We start from the raw sequence: 22,751 nt of genomic DNA on the forward strand, positions 1-22,751 counted from the left end.
GGGGGGTGGTGGGGGCGGTGGGGGGGTGTTGGGTCAAGCCTGAGTGAAAGAGGTACAGCTGTGGTTATGTTGCCTTCCAGGTGCTGCCAGGTTTCTCATTAAGGAGCTGTCCTACCACAATCTGGAACTGGAGAGGAACCGCCTGGAAGAACTGGGAGTTAAACGCCAGTGTGTCTGGCCTTTCATCGTTGTGATGGATGACTCGTGTGTTCTGTGGAACATTCACAGTGTTCAGGATCAGAGCAGGTAGTAGTACTTGCCAAGCCGTTCTAGGGAAGTATTATCTAATGCTGTGAAGATCCTTTCCTTGGCTATAGTCATGCATGGAAGTAAATGAGAGAGGTGCAGCTTTCCAGAGCAAAACAATGATTCAGGAGACTACCCTCACTAGCACTCTCTTCAATTCATAGAGATTCAGTGTGCCATTATACTCCTGGGCTATTTCTGCATCATGGCTTTGGTCTGCTATAAAGTTTTATAAAGTCTACTGGCTCCTGAGTCAGACCTGCTTTTTAACCCCAGCTCTGCTCTGTAACTACCTGGATGAAAAGGGAAAGTCCTTCTCACTTCTGAAATTAGGGTTGAGCCAAAATCAGTGATTCTCCTTCCTAGGACAGTGGTGAAAATGGGTCCATGAGGACCAGGAAATGCTAAACCTGGAGAAGTCCTAAGCAATAAATGGCCCCAAAATATAAGCAGCTCCCCCCACCCCACCCCGAAACACTTCCAGGTGACCTTTAGGCCCTTCTGGCTCACACATTGTGTCTGTTTCCACTTGCGGGTATGAAGCCAGTGATGTTTTCAAATATTCCTTTGTTACACCATAATTACCAGAAGTATACTACGTGCTTCTAACCTTCAAAATGTGCTTCATTTTGAGATGGGATGGCTTTCTTTCTCTGCCTTAACATGGTAGGCCCTACCCCCAAGACAGCTCCCTTAAGTTAGCAGTAACAGGCAGCATGAAAGCTAGGATTGACCTTCTTTTCTATCCCAGTCTAATATAAAGTAAACCAGCTCATTTTATCCTTTACAGATATTAATACTGTATAGTAGTGTTAGCCCTTAATAAACAACCCTCAGTAATATTTACTGATCTTGTATTTAAACCAATTTTACATTTCATAGCCAGCCCATGGAAGCAGGAGTTTCCAGTAAGAATGTGTCCTTGAAGAGTGTCTTGCAGCATATTGAAGCAACACCAAAAATCATCCACTATGCAATCCTGGGCATACAGAAATGGAGCAGCAAGTTGAATTCTCAGAGCCTGAAAGCCCCATTTTCTAGGTGCCATGTGCATGACTTCATTCTCCTTAACATAGACTTGACTCAGAATGTACAGTATGACTTCAACAGGTAAGTCAGGCCTCCTGGAGGAAAGTAATCCTGGCACCTACTGGTTGCTTCGGTCCAACTCTGACACCTATAATGGGTCTACTCCTTTGATTTGGTCTTTGAAAAACCAAGAATCTCCTTTTATGGACAAGGAGGGGGAGTGGATCACAAGCCCCAAAGTGCCCCTTCATAATCCCTCAAACTGACCTAGACCCTTAAAAAAACAGGAATTACAACATGAAGTGCTTACAAAACCTACTTTAGCTATCCCATTATTCAACAAGAACTAAAACAGGGAGAAAAACTATTACATCAACACAAATCAGTGTGTGGACCCATAATCCATTGAAGGTGAACTCTTTCATCCTCAGAACTTGGAAGTTAATCCTCTTCCCTAAATGTTAGTAAAATCCAGAGATTTGGATCCTTCAGGGAAGGGCCAACAGGCCGGAATCAGCAGGCTAGCCCTGGTCTTGCCTCCTGAATAAGTAACATCCCCATCCTAGAAAATCCAAGATGGCCAAGTGAGGAATGTCAGGGATCATTTAGTCCCTCTTAGGTCAGCCACCACCTCTGTAACTATTAGAATATGCTGGAGCTGTTTCATGTTGTTTGCAGCCAGGATTTTTAAACTGGGAGCATGTCTGTGTTCATTTCCCACAGGAGTATATAGAACGTGCAGTCCTGTTTCAGTTCAGGAATGCCTAAGGCCCCTTTGGCATCTTGGCCCCTTTATCTGGGCCAAAGCCATCTCACTTTCTCCTCCTTTAATGACTGCAGTGCCCAATTTAGGGGGTTCACAGGCCAGTGCTAAGAGGACCAGCCAGCTCCAGAAGGCAAGGCTGATTCTGAGTCTGTCTCCTAACAGCTATGATGCATCTGTGTGTGGTGAACATGGCTGGGATGTGACAGATAGTCAAAGACCTATCCCTGTGATTATGATTCAGGTATTTCTGTGAAGATGTTGACTTTAACCTGAGAACAAACAGTAGTGGCCTGCTCATCTGCCGCTTTAATAACTTCAGTCTCATGAAGAAACATGTTCAGGTTGGAGGGCAACGGGACTTTATCATTAAACCAAAGATCATGGTAAGTTTGCAAGCTTGATTCTACTGTTGAAAGTTAAGACAGTTTCTTACCAGTACTTATGTGGCACTGGCATTAAGCCCTTGGCACTTGACTGGAAAGTGAGATAACATAAGGGAATCAGTTCTTTAAACCACTGAGCCACCCAGGCTCCCCCAGGGAACCAGTTCTTAATGCCAAGTTTGCAGTCTCATTCCCCTTACTGAGGATTCACCCAGAGCAAAATGGAACATGTGAAGTCAACAGATCTCCCTTTCTTTAGACTTAAGGCTTACCAATTCCATCAAATCTCAAGTTTCAAACTTAACATTCTCTCTTCATAAACTGGCAAAATTAACATCTTTATATTCTTTAATACATAAGTGAAATGTAAATTAAGATGCTTGTCTGTTCCTTTGCCATTTTCTAAGAAAGTAATACCAATCAGCACCTGTTGAGAGTAAATTCCATGGACCTAACCAATTCTTCTAAGAGATTTACTGGTATCTTATCATTTATAATATGTGATTTCCCCCAGTGGAGCTTAGAAACCTCTTTGCTTTTATTTTTTGGATCTGATGGGATGGGATTTAACCCGTCCACATCCAGCAGCACTGAGAAAGGCGTCCTGTGGGCCTTCACAATGTTGCTAAATGCAGTAACCTTCAAAGAACCCTACATTTCTCCTTCCCTTGCTGTGTGTTATTAGACCCAACCTATTCCCAAGGGGAAAGAACTTTCTCAAAACCTAGAATGACACACTTATGTTTAGCCCTACCATCTGTCACTGTGCTACTGCTCTTATTTGGGGACTGTTAGTATGCAATGCAGGTTTTCCTTGCCTGTTTCATCCAGTGACAGACATATTTCCCATGATAATCTTGGCTCTGATTTCAGGTGTCAGAGAGCTTAGCACCCCATCTTGCCCCTTCAGTATGTCTGTGCTCCCGACAGTGAACATACACTACTGGCAGCCCCTGCGCAGCAGTTTCTCCTGGAGAAGTTCCTTCAGCACGCTTCCTACAAACTCTTCCCCAAAGCCATCCATAACTTCAAGAGTCCTGTGTTGGCCATTGACTGCTACCTTAACATTGGACCAGAGGTAAAGGGAAGAGGGCTGGTACTGTGCTTTTATCTACTTCCATCCATCTCTCTCTCTCTTTTTAAGATTTTATTTGAAAGAGAGAGAGAGGGAGAAATCACAAGTAGGCAGAGAGCGAGCTGAGCAGAGAGCCTGATGCAGGGCTCAGTCTCAGAACCTTGAGTTCATGACCTGAGCCAAAGGCAGAGGCTTGACCCACTGAGCCACCCAGGCACCCCAACTTCCATTTCTTTCCCATTTTAAATTCTAAGTGGAGACAAAAAAGGAGGCTGTGACCTACTGCAAAGGCTCACACAAGATGTGATGGCAACTGTCCCTCCCCATCCCTCACTAGCTCCACAGTGAGCTAGTGAAGACGCACAGCTTAACTCAAAGGTCAGTTCCACTGAGCAGCCTACCCATGACTTTGGACAGAAGCAGTTATCAGACCATCTTATAATCACATGATGTTTCTCCACAAGACACAGTTCTTCAGAGGTACACAGTGTCTTAGCCACTGTTTTAAGCAGAAGAGGAGCTCCGTGACTGTTGAACAACTTAGGGGATCACAGGAGACCTTTAGAGCTGTCACTTCACTACTTTCTATTCCTGAATTTTTCTTTTCCATTGTTTCCTCATTTTCCACTCTTTTTCTTGTCTATCTCAAGTTCTCCATCAGTTTTAGTTTTTTAAAAAATCTGTCACTTACACCTTTAGACCACAGATGGCCTTTGGAACTTTAAGGACTTCCACCACTAAGCTTTCCTCTATGACTATTAGTATTGTTTTAAAAGTATTTTATTCTATTCATTAACATAATATACTCTTTGTAAGGAATTTTTTTTTTTTTAAAAAATGAAAGGTATAAAGGAAAAAAAAATCACTTGTAATGGGAACAGTAATATTTTGGTAGACTATTATTTCCTCTTTGGCTTTTTTGGTGCGTGTATTGACATACACAATTTTTCAAACTGAAATACAACTGTATTCAATTCTGAAAACATTTTTTTTGAAGATTTTTTTTAATTTTAAATTTTATTTTATTTTTTTATTTTTTATAATGTATTTTTATCCCCAGGGGTACAGGTCTGTGAATCCCCAGGTTTACACACTTCACAGCACTCACCATAGCACATACCCTCCCCAGTGTCCATAACCCCACCCCCCTCTCCCAACCGCCCCCCTCCCCCCAGAAACCCTCAGTTTGTTTTGTGTGGTTAAGAGTCACTTATGGTTTGTCTCCTGAAGATTTTTTTTATTCATTTGAGAGAGAGCATAAGTTGAGGGCAGGGGAAGCAGGGAGAAACAGGCTCCCTGCTGGGCAGGGAGCCTAACGTGGAGTTCAATCCCAGGACCCTAGGATCATGACCTAAGCCAACGGCAGAAGCTTAACTGAGCCACCCAGGCATCCCCTGTGAACTGATTTTTTTTTTTTTTAAGATTTTATTTATTTGACAGAGAGAGATCACAAGTAGACAGAGAGAGGCAGGCAGAGAGAGAGAGGGAAGCAGGCTCCCCACTGAGCAGAGAGCCCGATGCGGGACTCAATTCCAGGACCCTGAGATCATGACCTGAGCCGAAGGTAGCAGCTTAACCCACTGAGCCACCCAGGTGCCCCCCCGTGTGAACTGATTTTTGAATTCAAATAGCATAAACACTTTACATTCTTATTCTTATGAAAATTTCAGTAATCTACACTGTGGGGGTTGGACCATGAATTGTAGAATTTTAGAGGCAGGAGGAACCTTAAAAACCATCAGGTGTAATAGTGCCTTTAATGGTATCTCCAAAATCCTCTACCCCAGGGTCCAGGGCTCTAGATGTTATTACGTATTAAAGACTGCGTTGTGTAACAACAGCTAACACTCACTGAATACCTACTTAACATCTTAACAGTATTTATTCCACAAAACAGTCCTATGAAACAGGTACTACTGTTCTCTCCCCAGACAAGGGACTGACGTATGGTAAATGAAGGAAGCTGCTCAAGGTCTCCTACTAGCTACAAAGCAGTGAAACCTGTATTTGGAGCCAAATGGTCAGGTCCACATATTAAGCCATTTCATTGTTCTCAAGGTCTCCCCAACTATCTTATTAACCCTGTAATTTCTGTAAAGTTATATTCTGTACATGCAAGCCATACTGAACTAAATTTTAAATATCACCTACCCAGGGGCACCTGGTGGCTCAGTTAAGCATCTGTCTTTGGATCAAGTCATGGTCCTAGGGTCCTGGGATTGAGCCCCACATTGGTTCCTCCTCTCCCTCTGCCTGCCGCTCCCCCTACTTGTGCTCTCTCTCTCGCTGTCTCTCCCAAATAAAAAATTATGCACTCTTGGGGGTGCCTGGGTGGCTCAGTCAGTTAGGCATCCAAGTCTTGATTTCAGCTCAGGTCTTGATCTCAGGGTTTTGAGTTCAAGCCCCACACTGGGATCCACACTAGGTGTGGAGCCTACTTAAAATCATGTACCATTTGAAGCTTCTGTCTGATTGAAAATTGAAGTTCATGTAAATGAAAAGCTGATTACCTTATTGATGAGAATAAACAATTTCTAATCAAAACATTTAAATCTTAAGTATGTCTTTGTGTGGAAGGGCAGTTAACATGGAGAGGCCTGTTTTGTTTCTTACTACTAATCCTAACTGTCCTTCATTAAGAGAAACAAGACTTAAATAGATTAAAACTTGGCACATTAAATAAAAGAGCTACAGAGTTTAAATAACCAATCTATTTAAATTTCAATATAAAAAGAATTTACCTCCTTTACCTTACCCTGAAATAGCTAAAACGGAAGGTACTGGCTCACTCAGCTAAAGCATAGATGTTTTGCTTGCTTTTTGAAATGCCCATGCTATGTCTGCTTGATGATTCCAGGTGGCCATATGCTACGTCAGCTCCAGGCCCCACTCCAGCAATGTCAGCTGTGAAGGGGTGTTTTTCAGTGGACTTCTCTTGTACCTCTGTGACTCTTTTGTAGGTGCTGATCTTCTGAAGAAATTTAAGTTTCTAAAAGGTAAGTCAAATTTAGTGCCTTTTGCTTATGAATGCCATTGTTCCCCCAGAAAAAACAGGGAGGTGAAACATATAAAAAAGCACATTCACAATAATTTTTGCCACCTTGCTTTTAAACCAGGGCCACAATTTTCTTACCTGGGGCAGGGGTGGAATCAAGTTGTGGTTAAGTCAGGGCAAAAACGCAGACACAAAGCCAGAAATGTGACCACATTAAGTTTGGTTTTTACCACTATTAATTTTAGAAAGGAATGATGCGATGTAAGCAGAAATAATGCTTCTCAAATCACCTAAATTTAATAAAAATTAGGGTAATGAGTTGTAATTCTGGTATAGAAGCTAAAGTTGCTTCAACAGGTGTGTACAATACAAAAGAGATCTGCCTAAGAACAAACTGCAGATTAAGCACCACAAATAATCATGACAGGATGACCTCTGAGGTCAGTGAAGAAAGTTAAGACCCAGAATACTGTGCACAGGCCAATGTGGAAAAACAGTTTAGAGTTTCCTCAAAAACTGAAGACAGGATTAAACATATATCCATTAATTCCAGTACTGGGTACTCCCCCAAAGAAAATGAAAACATTACCTCAAAAAGATACATGCACCCCAATGTTTATTGCAGCATTACTCACAACAGGTAATATATGTAAGCAACCCAAGCATCCCACCATAGATGAATGAATAAGGAAGATGTATTTATATACAATGGTTTAAACTCCACCATAAAAAAAGGGATCTTGCCATCTGCAGCAGCATGAGTGGGCCTACAGGGTATATAATGCTAAGTGAAATAAGTCAGAGAAGAGACAAATACCGTATGATTTTTACTCTTATGTACAATTTCAGAACAGAGGATATTGTGTATGTATGCATAAAATGTGCCTGGAGCAGTGTGGGGCAAGGGGGCTGCCTCCCAGGGGACATCTGGCAACAGTGGGACACATTTTAGGTTGCCGCACTGGAGGGCGCTGCTGACATCTAGTGAGTAGAGCCAAGGATGCTGCTAGACCACCCTACAGGAACAGAACAGCACCCCCCCACCCCCCCGTAACAAGATTACCCAGTGTTGCTAAGGCGGAGAAGCGCTACACTAGAGACACAGTACACTAGTTTTACCATTGGTTACCAGAGGGCAAGGATTTTTCACTTTACACTCTTAAACTGAATTTGTAATACTACTTACTCAAATGGAAAATAAAATTATTATGAATGATTGTGATAGGCCACTTACCTACATGTTGGTTCTCAGATGTGTTAGCTTAGAGGATATAATCAGGAAAAAATGGTAGGTTCTTTATATTTCAATCCCTGAGCCTAACATGCATTTCTGCGTTTCTTCTGAAGGTGCTACCCTATGTGTCATCTGCCAAGACAGAAGCTCCTTACGCCAAACAATTGTCCGCTTAGAGCTAGAGGATGAGTGGCAGTTCCGCCTCCGGGACGAGTTTCAAACCGCTAACAGCAGTGATGACAAGCCCCTCTACTTTCTTACTGGCCGCCACGTATGACCTTTTTTGAAGAGACCAAACACAGCAAAGGGATGCCTAGGTGGGGTGGGGCAGAAACAATTACTTGGGATTTTTTTCCTTTAAGGTACAATCACTGTGGAGCAAAGTGCAACGTATTTGTTCTCCAAAGAAATCCACCCCCTCCAACCCCAATCTGACCCAGGTCTTTGGGGCTATCATTCTCTTTCAGTTCCACTGTCAGGACCTTAAATTCAGGTTAACTCCACCCTAGGCAGTTATGCAATTACTTAAGACATGGTCTGCCATGGGAGCCTGAGGAGGACGTACTTGGAGAATGAACATGGAGTTTGCATTGTTTTTTTTTTTTCTACTACACTATGTTAGGGGGGGAAAACAGACTCTTGGCATTAGCTAGTTCTGAATGTGTTTACGAGACTCACACCGTTGGTGTGGAATTTAATTGAAGATTAACGTTTGAGGCCTGAACCCTCAGTTTCTCTTCAGATCTGTACTTTGGTACAGTATTATTACTCAGGGGTCTGAAATGATAGAATGTAGAAGATATTTGTATTTTAAAAAAAAAAAAGAAGTAGCTTTGTCTTTCTCTGTGCAGTGTTAGTTTAAGATTTATAATCTTATATGTATTGAAACTTTTGGCAAAATTTCCACAGGAGTTAAAAGTTTACTATTTAAACTGAACAAACAAATCAGTAAATGCAGAGTAGGCGCTGTATACATTTATGCAGCTTCTCCTTGCTGAAATTCCTTTGCTTTTTACATTCTTTAAAAATGTTTCCCGTCTCTAAGCACAGTATGTCTATGAGAATATGGACCAGCGTTTAATCTTGAACAAGGAGAACCTAATTCAGTAGTTGAGCTGTTCAGTGGTCACCCCATCCCCACCGTTTGGCTGGAACGAAGTAGCCAGCACCAGGAAAGCTACACGTCAGGCTGCGGTTCTGTGTGGAGTAGAAGTAGTTCGTTTCCTTTCAGGGCCTCAACCAAAGCTTCCTTTAAAAGACACTGAATGATTATCACCTACCTTATACCGACAACACCACAAAAATTGATGAAATGGGAAACAGAGCCAGAGAGAGAGAGACATAACCAGTTTTAATCCTACCAGTGATTCTCTTGAAAGAAGAAAGAAAGATTCCATTACATAATGTCTCTGACTCAGCTAAAATCAGCAGGGGGTGTTTGTTCAATATCAGCAGTGTAAGTTTCTACAGATTTCTCACCAATATATTTTAATCAAAAACAGACTTTTAGAAAATGTCCTAGAACCAACGAAGTCTATTAGAAGTTTATGCTTAAATTACAGTTATCATTAAACAATCTCCTTCACATTTTTCTTATTAGCCCGTATATACCACTTAAAATGGCCATTTTTACTTGAATTGATGTCTTATCTGTGGCCTGAAACTACTGAAAGGGGGCTGACTAAGCCTGCATTTACTTAAAACAAATGATGTTAAACTGACCAGCTTTATTAGCTTATGATAACAAGGAGTTTACAGTAGTTGAAAAGATGGAATGTACTAATCTGAAAATGGTTTGCAGATCTCTTGATTTTAATATAGCTACTTATGATGCTTTAAATGTATTTTGAAATGAACAATTCCTTTAAAACCCCATTTTTAAAATTGTCCTTCAAAGAGAATCTGCCTTATGTATTCTTTAAAAATACTCCTTAATTTTCGTTACAGCAGAATTTTTGGTGAAGAGGTACGTTTTGAAGCAGGTTGCTTTAGAAATGAATGTATTTCAATTGTTCCTGTTTTTGCTGAAAGGGCCTAATGCAGATGATATCAAGAAAACCCACTGTTTGTGCAATATTCCAATAACATTTACTATATAGAGCAAATAAGATACTTGAAATAATTCCAAAACAGTGGTACCTGGGGGCAGATGGCTTCTCAGGGTTTCTTCTGGCTTTAGGGGCTTCAAAGTCTAAAGTGTGTTTTTTAAAGTAGTAACTTTAGATGCAGGTACTCCATGGTACTCTGAAAAATCAAGTAACTAATCTCTTAAATACTACTTAACCCTATGGAAGAGAAATGCCAGAAAAAAGCCAAAGGACCATCACCCCAATGATGAAGAATTCCAACTGACCTCCCTATTCTTTCCAATGCCTGTAATCCTAAGGTCGGGATCTTTAAAAATCACCTTAACAGTATAATTCTTTAGAAATGTTAGGTCCTTCTCCTTTAAGGATAAAATTGCACAAGCACAGGACACCATGATTTGTTAATACATACCTTGGTGTGTTTCAGCTTCAAGCCTTGCCATCCTTTAGAACATTGTGGTATGAGTGTGTTTGCTAGGCCTGCATAATAACTAATCTATAAAACCTGTTGAACTTTGTCATGTAAGATAGTTCACACAGGTTAATACTGAATGTAAACTAAAATTAGAATGAGAATTGTATTCAGTTATTTTGGCTGTAACTTATGCAATTGCTTTTTGTGATTTTTAGAAAAGGAGGCACCTGTGTTACTTTATTACTGTAAAGTTTTCTCAACCAAAATTTGGTGAATTTCACTAGTTGGTCTACCTCACATTTTGTTTATGATTCTAAATTGTCTTAAGTTGTGTCTACAGTATGTTGTCCTTTTGTTTAATTTGGTGAATGTATTAAAATTCTCTCCCATCCCCCTCCCCCCGCCCCCCGCAAAAAAAGAAAAAGTTTGTTTTCTTTACACTAATTCTCTGGTATGTTCAAAACTGGAATGAGCTCCCTACCACTGGCAATGTCCAAAACAGATACGAAGTCCACATATCACAAGTTGGATAACTCGAAGATTTGACAATTCTGGCCTAAGAGTTTAAGAAAAGTTTTAAATATATGTTGAATGAAAATCTGTAGCTTATACAAAGAAGATATACACACACACACATATGAAGTATCTACATACCATACCCATTTGCAGAGTCCCACATTAGGTAAGGATGACAAACATATTAGCAATACTCAGAGTTGCGGGGCGCCTGGGTGGCTCAGTGGGTTAAAGCATCTGCTTTCAGCTCAGGTCATGATCTCAGAGTCCTGGGATCGAGGCCTGAGCCAGGCTCTGCTCAGCAGGGATGCTGCTTCCCCCTCTCTCTCTGCCTGCCTCTTTACTTGTGATCTGTTAAATTAATAAATCTTTTTTTTTAAGTGTTTTTTTTTTAAAAAAAGAAAATAGAGTAGATCCACAATCTTTTATAAATGGCAACTACACTCATTCTGGTGTCCTCAGAACTTTGTGTTGCAAAAACTATGTAGTATGACAGGGTTAATCTCCAATTTACTTCCCAACTGCCTACTTTTAAGAATAACTTCATTATTCCAGAAAAATGCCTTTCAGTTCTATTATGTAAAGAGTGCTCAGTACAGTAGACTTTGATAAAGAACCATGAAAACACTCTTCTAGGCCAAGGACCCCTGGCCATTTACCTCAGGAGGGGGGATAAACATTTGTTAAGTGTGGTGACACATTCAGGAGCAAGCAGAAACTGCTCCTGATATATAGTGTTCCACTATATATTCCAAAGCAGCTGGTCCACTGGAAGGACCAAAAGGCCGTGAAACTCTAACTGCTGTACCTCTGAATTCAACTACCTAATGCTGGAACAACATCTAGGCAACAAATATTCCTCAGGTCTCTCTTTCGTCATGGAAACGAACCTGTGTGCTTTCTCTACAAGAACACTGCTCTAACACCAAACCCCTGGTTTTACTGAAAGAAAACATCACCCAATGTGATTTCAGAAGGGTCACTGAGGCCAAGGTTTAAAGCCAGTCACACAGTAAATTCCTTCTGCTCTTTACTGTCAAGTACTGAGCTAAGCAAAGCATCCACTTCAGAGACTATGACAGCAGATGGAGTAAGTTCTAAGAGAGAGAAAGCAAAGTAAGTTTTCTGACCACTTTTTTGTTCTGTAAGTAGTCCAGTGTATCTTATTTTTATAAGAATGGTGTGGCAGGAGGAGGGGTTATTATAAGACAGTATCCTCCCTTTATATGCCAAAAGGCCTAAGGGCCATGAGAATAGGTAGAAGACAAACTATGTCTGCAGTCACTCTCCAGAAACCAGCTCAGCAATCGTTTAAATCCTGGTGAAAATATGGCCAGATAGGACTAGATATCTGGGGCAGCCATGCGATCTAAGCAAGAACAATTAAAATGTCACTGCATGTCTACTGTACTTATTGTCCTTATGATAGTCATGCTTCACTTGTAAAATCATGATTTCTTTATAATTCTTGCAATATATAATAAAACCAATGCATGTCCATGTAGAAAAGGGCGTAACTCATAAAACCTTGTGGTTCCTATCTATACTTCTATTTCTTATGTCTATATACTATATACTAATCATTTTTTTTAAAGCTTTTATTTATTTATTTTGACAGATCACAAGCAGTCAGAGAGGCAGGCAGAGAGAGATGGGGGGGAAGCAGACTCCCCACTGAGCAGAGAGCCTGATGCGGGGCTCGATCCCAGGACCCTGGGATCATGACCTGAGCTGAAGGCAGAGGTTTTAACCCACTGAGCCACCCAGGCGCTCTTATATACTAATCATTTTTTTTTAAATATTTATTTTTGAGAGAGAAGGAGTGAGAGTGCATGCATGCAAATATGAGAGGGAGAGAATATCAAGCAGACTCCCCACTAAGTGTGGGGCCCGACACAGGGCTCAATCTAACAACCCTGAGATCATGACCTGAGCCAAAATCAAGAGTCAGATGCTCAATTGACTGAGCCACCCAGGAGATCCAGACATTTTTAGAATGAACTAACAACTATTCAAGGGCAGCTGACAAATTCACAGACATATTTATTCAATCACAATTACAGAATCACTTCTTTTGAAGTCTGACTGTGGCCATTAGTGTATACTCACTGCATCCATCACTGCCTCCACCACTCCGAAAAGATCGCTCCTTTCTTTTCTAGGGTCTTTCTTCAGCCTTCAATTGTGATGCGACAGTGCTGATCATTCTTACTATCAAACACTTCTTCTGGTATATACCACTCTCTTCTGACCCTCTTACCTCTTCTCAGGTAGTCTTCTTTGAGGCTCCTAAATGACGGTGTTCCTCACAACTCTCTCCTATCCTGTAATTTTACAAAGCCTACAGTGGGAACATCTCTTCTAAACTTCTGAATAACTATATTAATACATTTCCTTAGTTCAAACTTCTCTCAAATTCTGGATCAACATATCCAATTTCACACCAAACACTTGGAGATTCTGCAATGACCTCAAAATCTTTACCAAACGTGCACTCCAGAATTCCCCTTTCAGTCAATCCATCTATCCAGTTACCCAAATCAAAATTCCAAATTACCCTAGATTCTCTGCCATGATCCTTCTTCAGTTGGTTATCAACTCTTTCAATTCTTCAATTGTATCTTCTCCAAAGTTAACTGTCTCTTCCTCTTCATCAACACATCACAGCTTTAGTTCTGTGTTTCAGCATTTTTCACACTGACTGCTATAGCAGTCTTTTAAGCTTCTAAGTTCCAGATTCCTTACTTGAGTTGTCAGATAATAAAATAATCCAGCACTATACAGGTGTGACACATAGAAAACACTCAAAAGTTAGAAGTCATTAATACTACTCTTTGAGAAATACCTAGACTATAAAAGTTATTTTAGGGGCTGTGTCTTCAATATAAATGTGAAAATAATGGTTTTCCTAATAACTGTAACATTTAAACTAACCAATCAATGTATATTCTCTACTCCCAGATCCCCTTGAAACCACCAAGTTTTGCTCCACAAAGAAGCATACTATGGCTTCTGTGGAAATTGGATCTGTATTATGAAATTAAAAGTTACCAGAGCATCTATAATGTACCTGAAAATGTCATCCTCCTTTTAAAAAGTTACATTCCCTGTGGGGCACCTGGGTGGCTCAGTGGGTTAAGCCGCTGCCTTCGGCTCAGGTCATTATCTCAGGGTCCTGGGATCGAACCCCGTGTTGGGGGGGGGTCGTCTCTGCTCAGCAGGGAGCCTGCTTCCCTTCCTCTCTCTCTGCCTGCCTCTTGGCCTACTTGTGATTTCTCTTTGTCAAATAAATAAATAAAATTAAAAAAAAAAAAAAAAGTTACACTCCCTGTCAGGCAAATGAGGACACCAGGGATGACTAGAGTAGTTTCAAGTCCAAAGGGAAAGGGAGTATCAAAAGTCAGAATATCATAATGAGTCAGAGGGAAATATTTACACCCCTACAAACAGAGTACAGAGCTTTACATGGCTCTGAAAGTTTAAAAAGCATCTATCTATAGGGGGATAAAATACACATCTGCTAATTTAAAGTCCTAACTTTTAGCTGGATATGATTATTTTAGCTCATAAAAATAATCTATGTTAAAGGATAGTGGTGCTTCATTCTTGGGCTACGGCCCTTTCTTTCTGTGAAAGACCAGAAAAATTCTCATGTTAGGTAGGATTTTGCCTTTTGAAGACCAAGTTCAGAGTTGCTACAGACATACTGGTCCTTTGGCAAACTGGTGAAACTTGTAAAAAGCCGGTGTTTTAACTGTTTTAAGATATCAAACAACTCCCTGAAAAGCACAAATGACAACACACTATCATCACATTTATCACTTAGAAAAAGCTATCAAGTATTTTATTATTTTATTCTACATTATATACAGGTCATAAAAGGCCACAGCAGTTTTTCAACATATAAACCCTTTAAAAGTAGAGGGCACTATGAAGGATAGACAAGTATCAAAATGAAGTCCAGTAACGCGGGCATATACTCAGTGTAGTATTTCTGAGGAATAACAAAGCAGATACCAAGTCATCCATAGTTAGCTTACAACTATTCCACAGGTTTTTATAAACCTCTTTGGGATTTGTTAATAGCCTAAGTGTGCCCAGGTGCCATTTATTTTAAGAAATAAAACCAGAATGAAAGAATAATAAATTTTAGAGGGTATTTTCTAATTCTAGTCACTTTATAGCTCTCCAAGAAGAAAAGCCTCAATTTTTTACCACCTTCCACTTCTTCCTGCTTCAAGAATAGGAAAGAAAGAAATGGAAGAAAAAGCTCCCAAATTCTTCCTGCTAATTTGGAACTTTGCCTTTTTGCAAGGGTGCCTTCAGAATGTATTTCAGGCCATTTAAGAATTAGCTCTGAATTCCTTAACGTGCAATATTGCCCCCTCCTTGGATAAGAACCCAAAACATTGGTTTCCGCTCTGTAAAAATACAATCTTTAAAACTATAACTGGTATCAGCAGATCAATATAAAAAAATACAGTACCAAGCTACACTGGTATATTTCCATATTAAGAACTTCAAAATATACTTATCACTGAGACCATAGTCCTTGCATTAGTTTTCAGTCCACTATGAACAATTATCTGCTGCATGTAAACATGTCTAAATAACTATAGATAAAATACATCAATCATAAATTTCTGTAAAAGATAATAAAATATCTTCTTTAAAAAACAAAACAATAATAAGCTATTACTGCATTGTTTCCAATTTTATGAAAATGGAACAACCTTATGGTTGTTGCCAGTCCTGAGTTCATTGTAATAAAAATGGCCCTAGTTCCTGGTTAAAGTCAGCAACCAATCCATTCTCTTCAGTAGATGTCTTCTAGTACTGCAGGCACAAATTTGTTTTAGGTGCTATTTTGTCCATTAATAAAATTATATACCAGAAACTGACCAGTGCCACAGTACTGTGTTGCAAATAGTTTTCCATCAGGAGTGGGATCTGAGAACGCAATTTCTTCTTTACTCAAATATGAGCCATATATAAAGTTACTCCTATTCAAAAAAGAGGGGGTTGTGGAAGGGTAAAAGAAAAAAAAAAGAAAAGAAATTAGTATTTTTATCATTAAAACTGGAAAAACCTATCAAGTAAAATTTGACCAGTAAAACTTTTAGGTAATGTTATATGTTCTAAAAATTGCTAAAAATAATCGCTCCTCTAGGTTATTAATAATCTAAGGTAGAAAAGTATTTATGAAAGGAACAATGGTCTTATAAACCATTTACCCAACACCTTTTCATGATAAAAATATTTAACAATTCTCAGTAGAAGGAATTTCCTCAACCAGATAAAGAGTATCAGAGAACATCAAAGTAAATGTGAAAGACTGAAAACTGTTTCCCAAAGATCAGGAACAAGGTAAGCTCTCTGTTTATACCTCTTCTATTTAACAGTCTACTTACTTACTGCAGGCTTTAGCCAGAATAGACAAGGAAAAGAAATTAAAAAGCAGATTAGGAAGGAAGAAATAAAACTACCTCTTTCTGGATGACCTTATATATACACACACAAAAATCCTAAGGAATTCACAAAAAAACTATTAGATCTAATTAAAAAAATGAGTTCAGCAAGGCTGCAGAATACAAGAGCAATATTTAAAAATTAACTGAATTTCTATATACTTGAATTAACAATCGAAAATGAAATTTTAAAAACAATTCCATTTATAATAACATCAGGAGAATACTCAAGATTAATAAAAGAAGTGCAAGATCCAGAAACTTAGATAAATACAAAGACATGCCATGTTTATGAATCAAAAGAACTACAGCTGGCTTTCCAGAAATTAGCAAGGTGGTCCTAAATCTCATATGAAATTGGAAGAGTCACCAACAGTCAAACGAATCTTGAAAAAGAATAAAACTTAAGAACTCACACTTCCTTATTTTGCAACATACTACAAAGCTACAGAACTAAAAACAGTGTGCTATGGCATAAGAATAGACTGATGGAATAGAACTGAAGAGTCCAGATATAAATCCTCACAATCAATGATTTTTGACATGGATGCCAAGACCACTCAATGGAAAAGAACAGTCAGCTTAATAAATGGCACAGGGGCGATTGGAATGAAAAAGAGAAAGTTGTTGGATCCAATCCCACATCATACACAAAAATTAACTTAAAATGGTCAAAGACCTAAATGTAAGAACTAAAATTATGAACTCCTGGAAGAAAATACAGGTATAAATCTTTGTAGCCTTGCATTAGGAAATGGCTTCTTAGGACACCAAAAACACAAGTGACAAAAGAAAAAGATACGTAATTTGGAGTTCAGAATTAAAGAACTTTGTGCGTTCAAGAACACCAAGAAGATGAAAAGACAGCTATGAAAAGGTAGAAAATATCTGCAGATCTTATATCTGATAAGGGACTTCTCTCCAGAATATATAAAAAACTATTAAAATAAGAAAAAGATAAGCTAGTTTAACAACGGACATGGGATTTGAATAGGCAGTCTCCAAAGAATATCCATAAATGGCCAATAAGCACATGAAAAGATGCTCATTAGCCATTAAGAAAATGTAAATCAAACCCAAAATGAAATACCACTTCATATTCACTAGGATGACTAAAATTAAGAAGACAGACAATAACAAGTGCTAGTGAGGATGTGGAGAAATTAGAACCCTCATATATTGCTGGTGTGACTGTAAAATAGTATAGCTGCTTTGAAAAGCAGTTTGGCAGCTCCTCAAAATGTTATACATACATTTACTATATGGCCCAACAATTCTACTCCTAGGTATATACCAAGAGAAATAAAACATGCAAATGCGGGGTGCCTGGGTGGCTCAATGGGTTAAGCCTCTGCCTTCGGCTTGGGTCATGATCTCAGGGTCCTGGGATCGAGCCCCGCATCGGGCTCTCTGCTCAGCAGAGAGCCGGTTTCCCCCCTCTCTCTGCCTGCTTCTTCTGCCTACTATGTGATCTCTATCAAATAAATAAATAAAATCTTTTAAAAAATGCAAATATTTCTCTACTTACAGAGGGAAATAAAAATAAACAAAAATTTGTACATGAAATGTTTACAGATTATTCCTAACAGCCAAAGAAGTGTAACCACCCCACCCCACATTCATCAACTGATGAATGGATAAATGAAATGCACATCCACACAGCAGGATTTTATCTGGCAATAAAAAAAGGGATGAAGCACACAAACACATGCTACAGCACGGATGAGCTCTGAAGCATGCTAAGAAGGAAAGAAACCAGTGACAAAGGTCATATATTACAGGAATTCGTTGTATGAAATGTTCAGAACAGGAAAATCCATTCAGACTGAAAGTAGATTCGTGACCGCCAAAAAGTAAGGGAGAGGGAAATGGGGAATGACTGCTAATGAGTGTGGGTTTGGGGGGGGGTGCAGCGATGGAAATGTTCTGGAATTAGACAGTGGTGATGGCTGCACAGCCTTGTGAATACATTAAAACCCACTGAATTATATAATTTAAAGAGATAAGTCTTATGCTATGTAATTATATCAATAAAGCTGCTATTTAAAAACAATTTTCTGGGGCGCCTGGGTGGCTCAGTGGGTTAGGCCGCTGCCTTCGGCTCAGGTCATGATCTCAGGGTCCTGGGATCGAGTCCCGCATCGGGCTCTCTGCTCAGCAGGGAGCCTGCTTCCCTCTCTCTCTCTCTGCCTGCCTCTCCGACTACTTGTGATTTCTCTCTGTCAAATAAATAAATAAAATCTTTAAAAAAATAAATAAATAAAATAAAAAATAAAAACAATTTTCTGGGCGCCTGGGTGGCTCAGTGGTTAAGCCGCTGCCTTTGGCTCAGGTCATGATCTCAGGGTCCTGGGATCGAGTCCCGCATCGGGCTCTCTGCTCAGCAGGGAGCCTGCTTCCTCCTCTCTCTCTCTCTGCCTGCCTCTCTGCCTACTTGTGATTTCTCTCTGTCAAATAAATAAATAAAATCTTTAAAAAAAAAAAAAACAATTTTCTAATTTAGCCAAGATACAGACTATTGGAATTTTCACACTGTAATCTTAACAAAGTGAGCTAGGTACATAAGAACAATAAATGAAAAAAGTAGAAACTCTGTATGAGTTTTAACAGGAAGCTTATGGGGGCATCGCATTATCGCACAGAACAAAGGCAATGGCTAACCTGTTTAACGTTTTTATAAACTTAGGATTGTCATAAGACCTAAATTTACAAGATTTAAAGGAGGAACAATACCCTCATATATCGGACAATTATTTAAACAGCTGCATTTTCCAGGTTTAGTTCTGAAAGAGCTAAAATAAGACCCGCCTCTTGTCATGACAAGAGTGAGTAGACCTGAGCCCTCCTGGATCACTACCTATAATAAAATAAGAAGGAAAAACCAAACACATTAAGGTTCTAAGATTCCTAGAGCCTTAGTTAGGAACTTCCAACAATGATGGATTACTTTGAAAGCTGTATCTACAGATAATAGACAGGGATTCTAGGAATAAAACGTCATCTGCATTAATATGAACCTCCATTAACCCTTTGGCAAAGGTGCTTGAAAGAACAGAAAACAAAACGTGCGATTTATCTGAGTCTTCCTCTATACATTTAATTTAAAATCAAGCAACAAAAGCAAAAAGAAAAAACTAGTAGGAGACTTAGATAATTTACAAATGATATTCTTAATTTAAGACAAATTTTTGTAAAAGCAATTTTTTTTTAATTCCAAAAAAACCTTCCCACATTTATTTGGTTATCTTTAAAATTCTCCAATACTGAACAGTTTGAAATAAGTGGATTATTTTGGCCTAATACCATTAGTGACAAGTAAGTAAAAATAGTTTAATAGGATTTAACTGATAGTGCTTGCACCCCCCCCACCCCCAGATTAAATTCACATAAAAAACAAAGATCCAATATACTGACAATCTTATGCAAATTTTGAATTAAAATAGAAGTTATACATTTAAGATTAAATGCCAATCTTGATATGAAAAATCCACTTAAATCTTAAAACTACAGAAAAAGACTTGAAGAATGACATTCAGTTACCTCAGGCATTCAATCATGCGAGAAGCAATTTTCTTCCGACGCATCATGCTGAACACCCATATCCGACTGATCCCACAGATTGCAGGCTCTGGTAATGTTGAGCAGCACCAGGCTTTCTGCCTTTCAAATCTGACTTTTTCTTCTTCTGACCTGATAACTGGATGCTTCTCTTCTATAACTCTGTACCCCTAAGGTATCAAAATTAAAGACGGAAAAATTTTAAAGTGAGAATATGAATTAGCAACTGTCTAGTACTGACCTTAGTGCAGAGGCTGCTACATTTGTCCAGCTTAACAAACTATGGGGGCCACTTATGCTTTCCTTCTTACTTCAGGAAACAGACCTGACTCTACATTCTATTCTAATTCACTTACTAGTTATGACCACAAAAGCAGTCAACAAATTAAGATTTGGGTTCCTTATCTATAAACTAGAGATATCTACCACTTCGCTCAGAAAATTGTAGAGAAATTAAATAAGGTAACACATACAAAATACCCTGCCCAGCAGGGCTGGTCCTTTTTTTCTCTACCTCCCACATTCTAAGGACAAGCAAAAGTACACATCAAGAACTCAGCAATCATAACAACTGTTTCTGTGATCGCTGCCATAGTTCTAGGGGTCACAGCTGTGCAGAATTACGAGGAGGGATGGCAGAAGAATCAATTTAAAAAGCTGCTTTCCCCACACTCCCATCTCTTTAAAAAAACAAAACAAACAAACGAAAAAAAAAACAAAGAAAACTAAAGTGCTATAAAAAACATAGCATCTCCTCTATCAGTCTAGTTGGACCACAGCCAACCTTCTGATGGAACATGGTACAAATCTTAAAACAATGAGACAACACGATGAAGAATTAACGAACATTATATAACTATCCTCTAAACACTGCAAATAGAACTTGGGAGAATAGAAATTTAAAAAAACACAAGGGTATACACTATGTAAAATTAACTCAATTTCAATATGGCAAACTCTACAAGTCATTTTATATCAAATTTATATCCACAAATTACCTTATCACAGCTATTCATGTAAATCAATTTTTATTTTTTATTTATTTTTTTTTTAAAGATTTTTTATTTATTTATCAGAGAGAGGGTGGGGAGAGAGCAAGCACAGGCAGACAGAATGGCAGGCAGAGGCAGAGGGAGAAGCAGACTCCCTGCTCAGCAAGGAGCCCGATGTGGGACTCGATCCCAGGCCGCTGGGATCATGACCTGAGCCGAAGGCAGCTGCTTAACCAACTGAGCTACCCAGGCGTCCCGTAAATCAATTTTTAAAATATAAACAGCAAGATTCATAAAGCTACACAACTTAAGATTGATTTTTAAAAATTAACACATAGAAACTCACTCAAAGACTTGTTCTGACATTTTGTAAGAAAATTTTGATAAAACATGTTTTCAGGAAATTATTAATGTCCAGAAAGATACCAACTGAACAAAAGTCAAATCCAATGTGCACTGAATTCACAAACAAGAACTCAGCTGAAAAAAGAATTCAAATGAGGTATTCCTCAAAATGAGCATGAATAGAGGGTCTAGAATCTTCTGTTCTCTTAAGTTGGTCTGTAACTTACCCAATGTGAATATACCCCTTACTGTGATTCTTTTTTGTACAATTTGGCTCCTAAATACAAGTCAACTTCTCACCTAAAGCTCAAAGAAGTGGTAATCTATTCTGGGGATGGGCAACTTTTTATAAAGAACTGGACAGATAGTATTTTAGCTAGGCTTTGAAGACCACCAGGTTTCTATTGCAACTACTCAACTCAGTCTAGTGTAAGTCAGCCAGAAACAGCATGTAAGCAAATGGGCATTGCTTAATATTATATTGTATATATATTATATTGTAATTATATTATAATTTTAATTTATAAAAATAGGCTGGATTTTGCCCTCAGGTAATAGTTTGCCAACCTCTGCTTTATTCCAGTGCTTAAGGAATGAGACAAACATTACATTAATACCCAACATGGAAACTTCCTAAACAAAATATAACAGTACTTTTTGATTTACAGAATTTTTATTTTATATACTGACTTGAGAAACTAATTCCCATGCAAGATACAACTCTGCTTAGTCAAAACCTACACATGGCAATTCCAACATTCACATTCACATACATAAAATGTTGTAAATTTACCATGACTTTTACTCAAGATTACACAGTCAACTCGTCAGACACTGAATTACATACGAACACTCTTTAAAAAAGTCACTTAACTTACCCACTGGATATGTTCCGCAATTAGGCAGCCAACTACTTTTTTGTCATTAGAAATAAAGAGAAGTGTTTTAGTTCTGGAATAGCACATTAGTGGGGCCTGCTGGAAACCTAAATCATTATCAACCATCTCTCTAATCTCGTCAACCTGCCAAATAAAAAACAGTATTTTTTTGTAACAATGAAAGAAAGCATTGTATACATGTTAAGACATACTATTTCAGTTCAGTAAGTTGAGTATTTTATTCCAAGCAGGATACTGCCTAAAGAAGAGTTCTTTCCAATGATTATGTTAACCAATAATGGTTTCAAGGCCTGTGGAACAATGTGCAAAATGGGGAAAGAACTGGACAGTAATGTCAAGCCTTGCAGTCTAATTAACAAGAAAACTGAGAGCTCCTACAATAGAGAATAAGAACATTAGAGCATTAGAAGCATCATGGGTTTGTGAATTGGAGAACTTCACTGGAATCTTAGCCAGGCAAGGCACTTTTCTTCCCAAGCCTTAGTTAGTACTCTCATCAGTAAAATGGAAGTGGGCACAGAGGAAGAAACACACATTTACTTCTTAACAACCACTGGCCAGATACTATGTACTTTATAAATATTATCTTACTTAAATCCAACATCTCTTGGTCTACGGTCCCTTGCAAATGTATATGCAAGAAAGTAAGTTCGAAAGTAACTCTCCTATGTCAGATACTGGACATCAAGAAAACCAGGGAACAGAGCTTTGAATCCATAATGCTAATATGGCATCAAACTGTG

General features: G+C 38.8%; 2 protein-coding genes and 1 long non-coding RNA gene across 12 annotated transcripts in view; 2 read left to right on the plus strand and 1 right to left on the minus strand.

The window, feature by feature from the left end:
* The window catches only part of GREB1L (GREB1 like retinoic acid receptor coactivator), a 267,253-nt gene extending 263,896 nt beyond the window's left edge, over positions 1-3,357 (plus strand). Inside the window, exons 32-35 of the mRNA XM_004742815.3 lie at positions 81-246; positions 1,129-1,356; positions 2,283-2,424; positions 3,298-3,357. Coding sequence (XP_004742872.2) covers positions 81-246; positions 1,129-1,356; positions 2,283-2,424; positions 3,298-3,357 — 596 coding nt within the window. The remainder of the gene's footprint in view (positions 1-80; positions 247-1,128; positions 1,357-2,282; positions 2,425-3,297) is intronic.
* A 36-nt stretch (positions 3,358-3,393) lies between these two features.
* Positions 3,394-7,936, plus strand: LOC123387625. Its single transcript, XR_006602066.1, has 3 exons — positions 3,394-3,502; positions 6,460-6,495; positions 7,842-7,936. It is a non-coding gene; the product is annotated as an uncharacterized LOC123387625 (long non-coding RNA).
* Positions 7,937-14,560: 6,624 nt separating this feature from the next.
* Positions 14,561-22,751, minus strand: part of ESCO1 (establishment of sister chromatid cohesion N-acetyltransferase 1) — an 85,913-nt gene continuing 77,722 nt past the window's right edge. For 7 of the 10 annotated variants that reach the window (XM_045065435.1, XM_045065432.1, XM_045065434.1 and 4 more), the window contains 3 exons: positions 21,988-22,130; positions 19,755-19,942; positions 14,561-15,749 (listed from right to left, as the gene is read on the minus strand). In XM_045065435.1, the coding sequence (XP_044921370.1) occupies positions 15,602-15,749; positions 19,755-19,942; positions 21,988-22,130 (479 nt within the window). In that variant the 3' untranslated portion in view covers positions 14,561-15,601. Of the gene's footprint in view, positions 15,750-19,754; positions 19,943-21,987; positions 22,131-22,751 lie in introns of those variants that run through there. The other 3 variants (XM_045065436.1, XR_006602068.1, XR_006602067.1) reach the window with 3 other exon arrangements.

Source organism: Mustela putorius, unplaced genomic scaffold (assembly GCF_011764305.1).
Source record: "Mustela putorius furo isolate JIRA1106 unplaced genomic scaffold, ASM1176430v1.1 tig00003858_pilon_pilon_pilon, whole genome shotgun sequence".
In the NCBI taxonomy this organism is placed as follows: domain Eukaryota; kingdom Metazoa; phylum Chordata; class Mammalia; order Carnivora; family Mustelidae; genus Mustela; species Mustela putorius.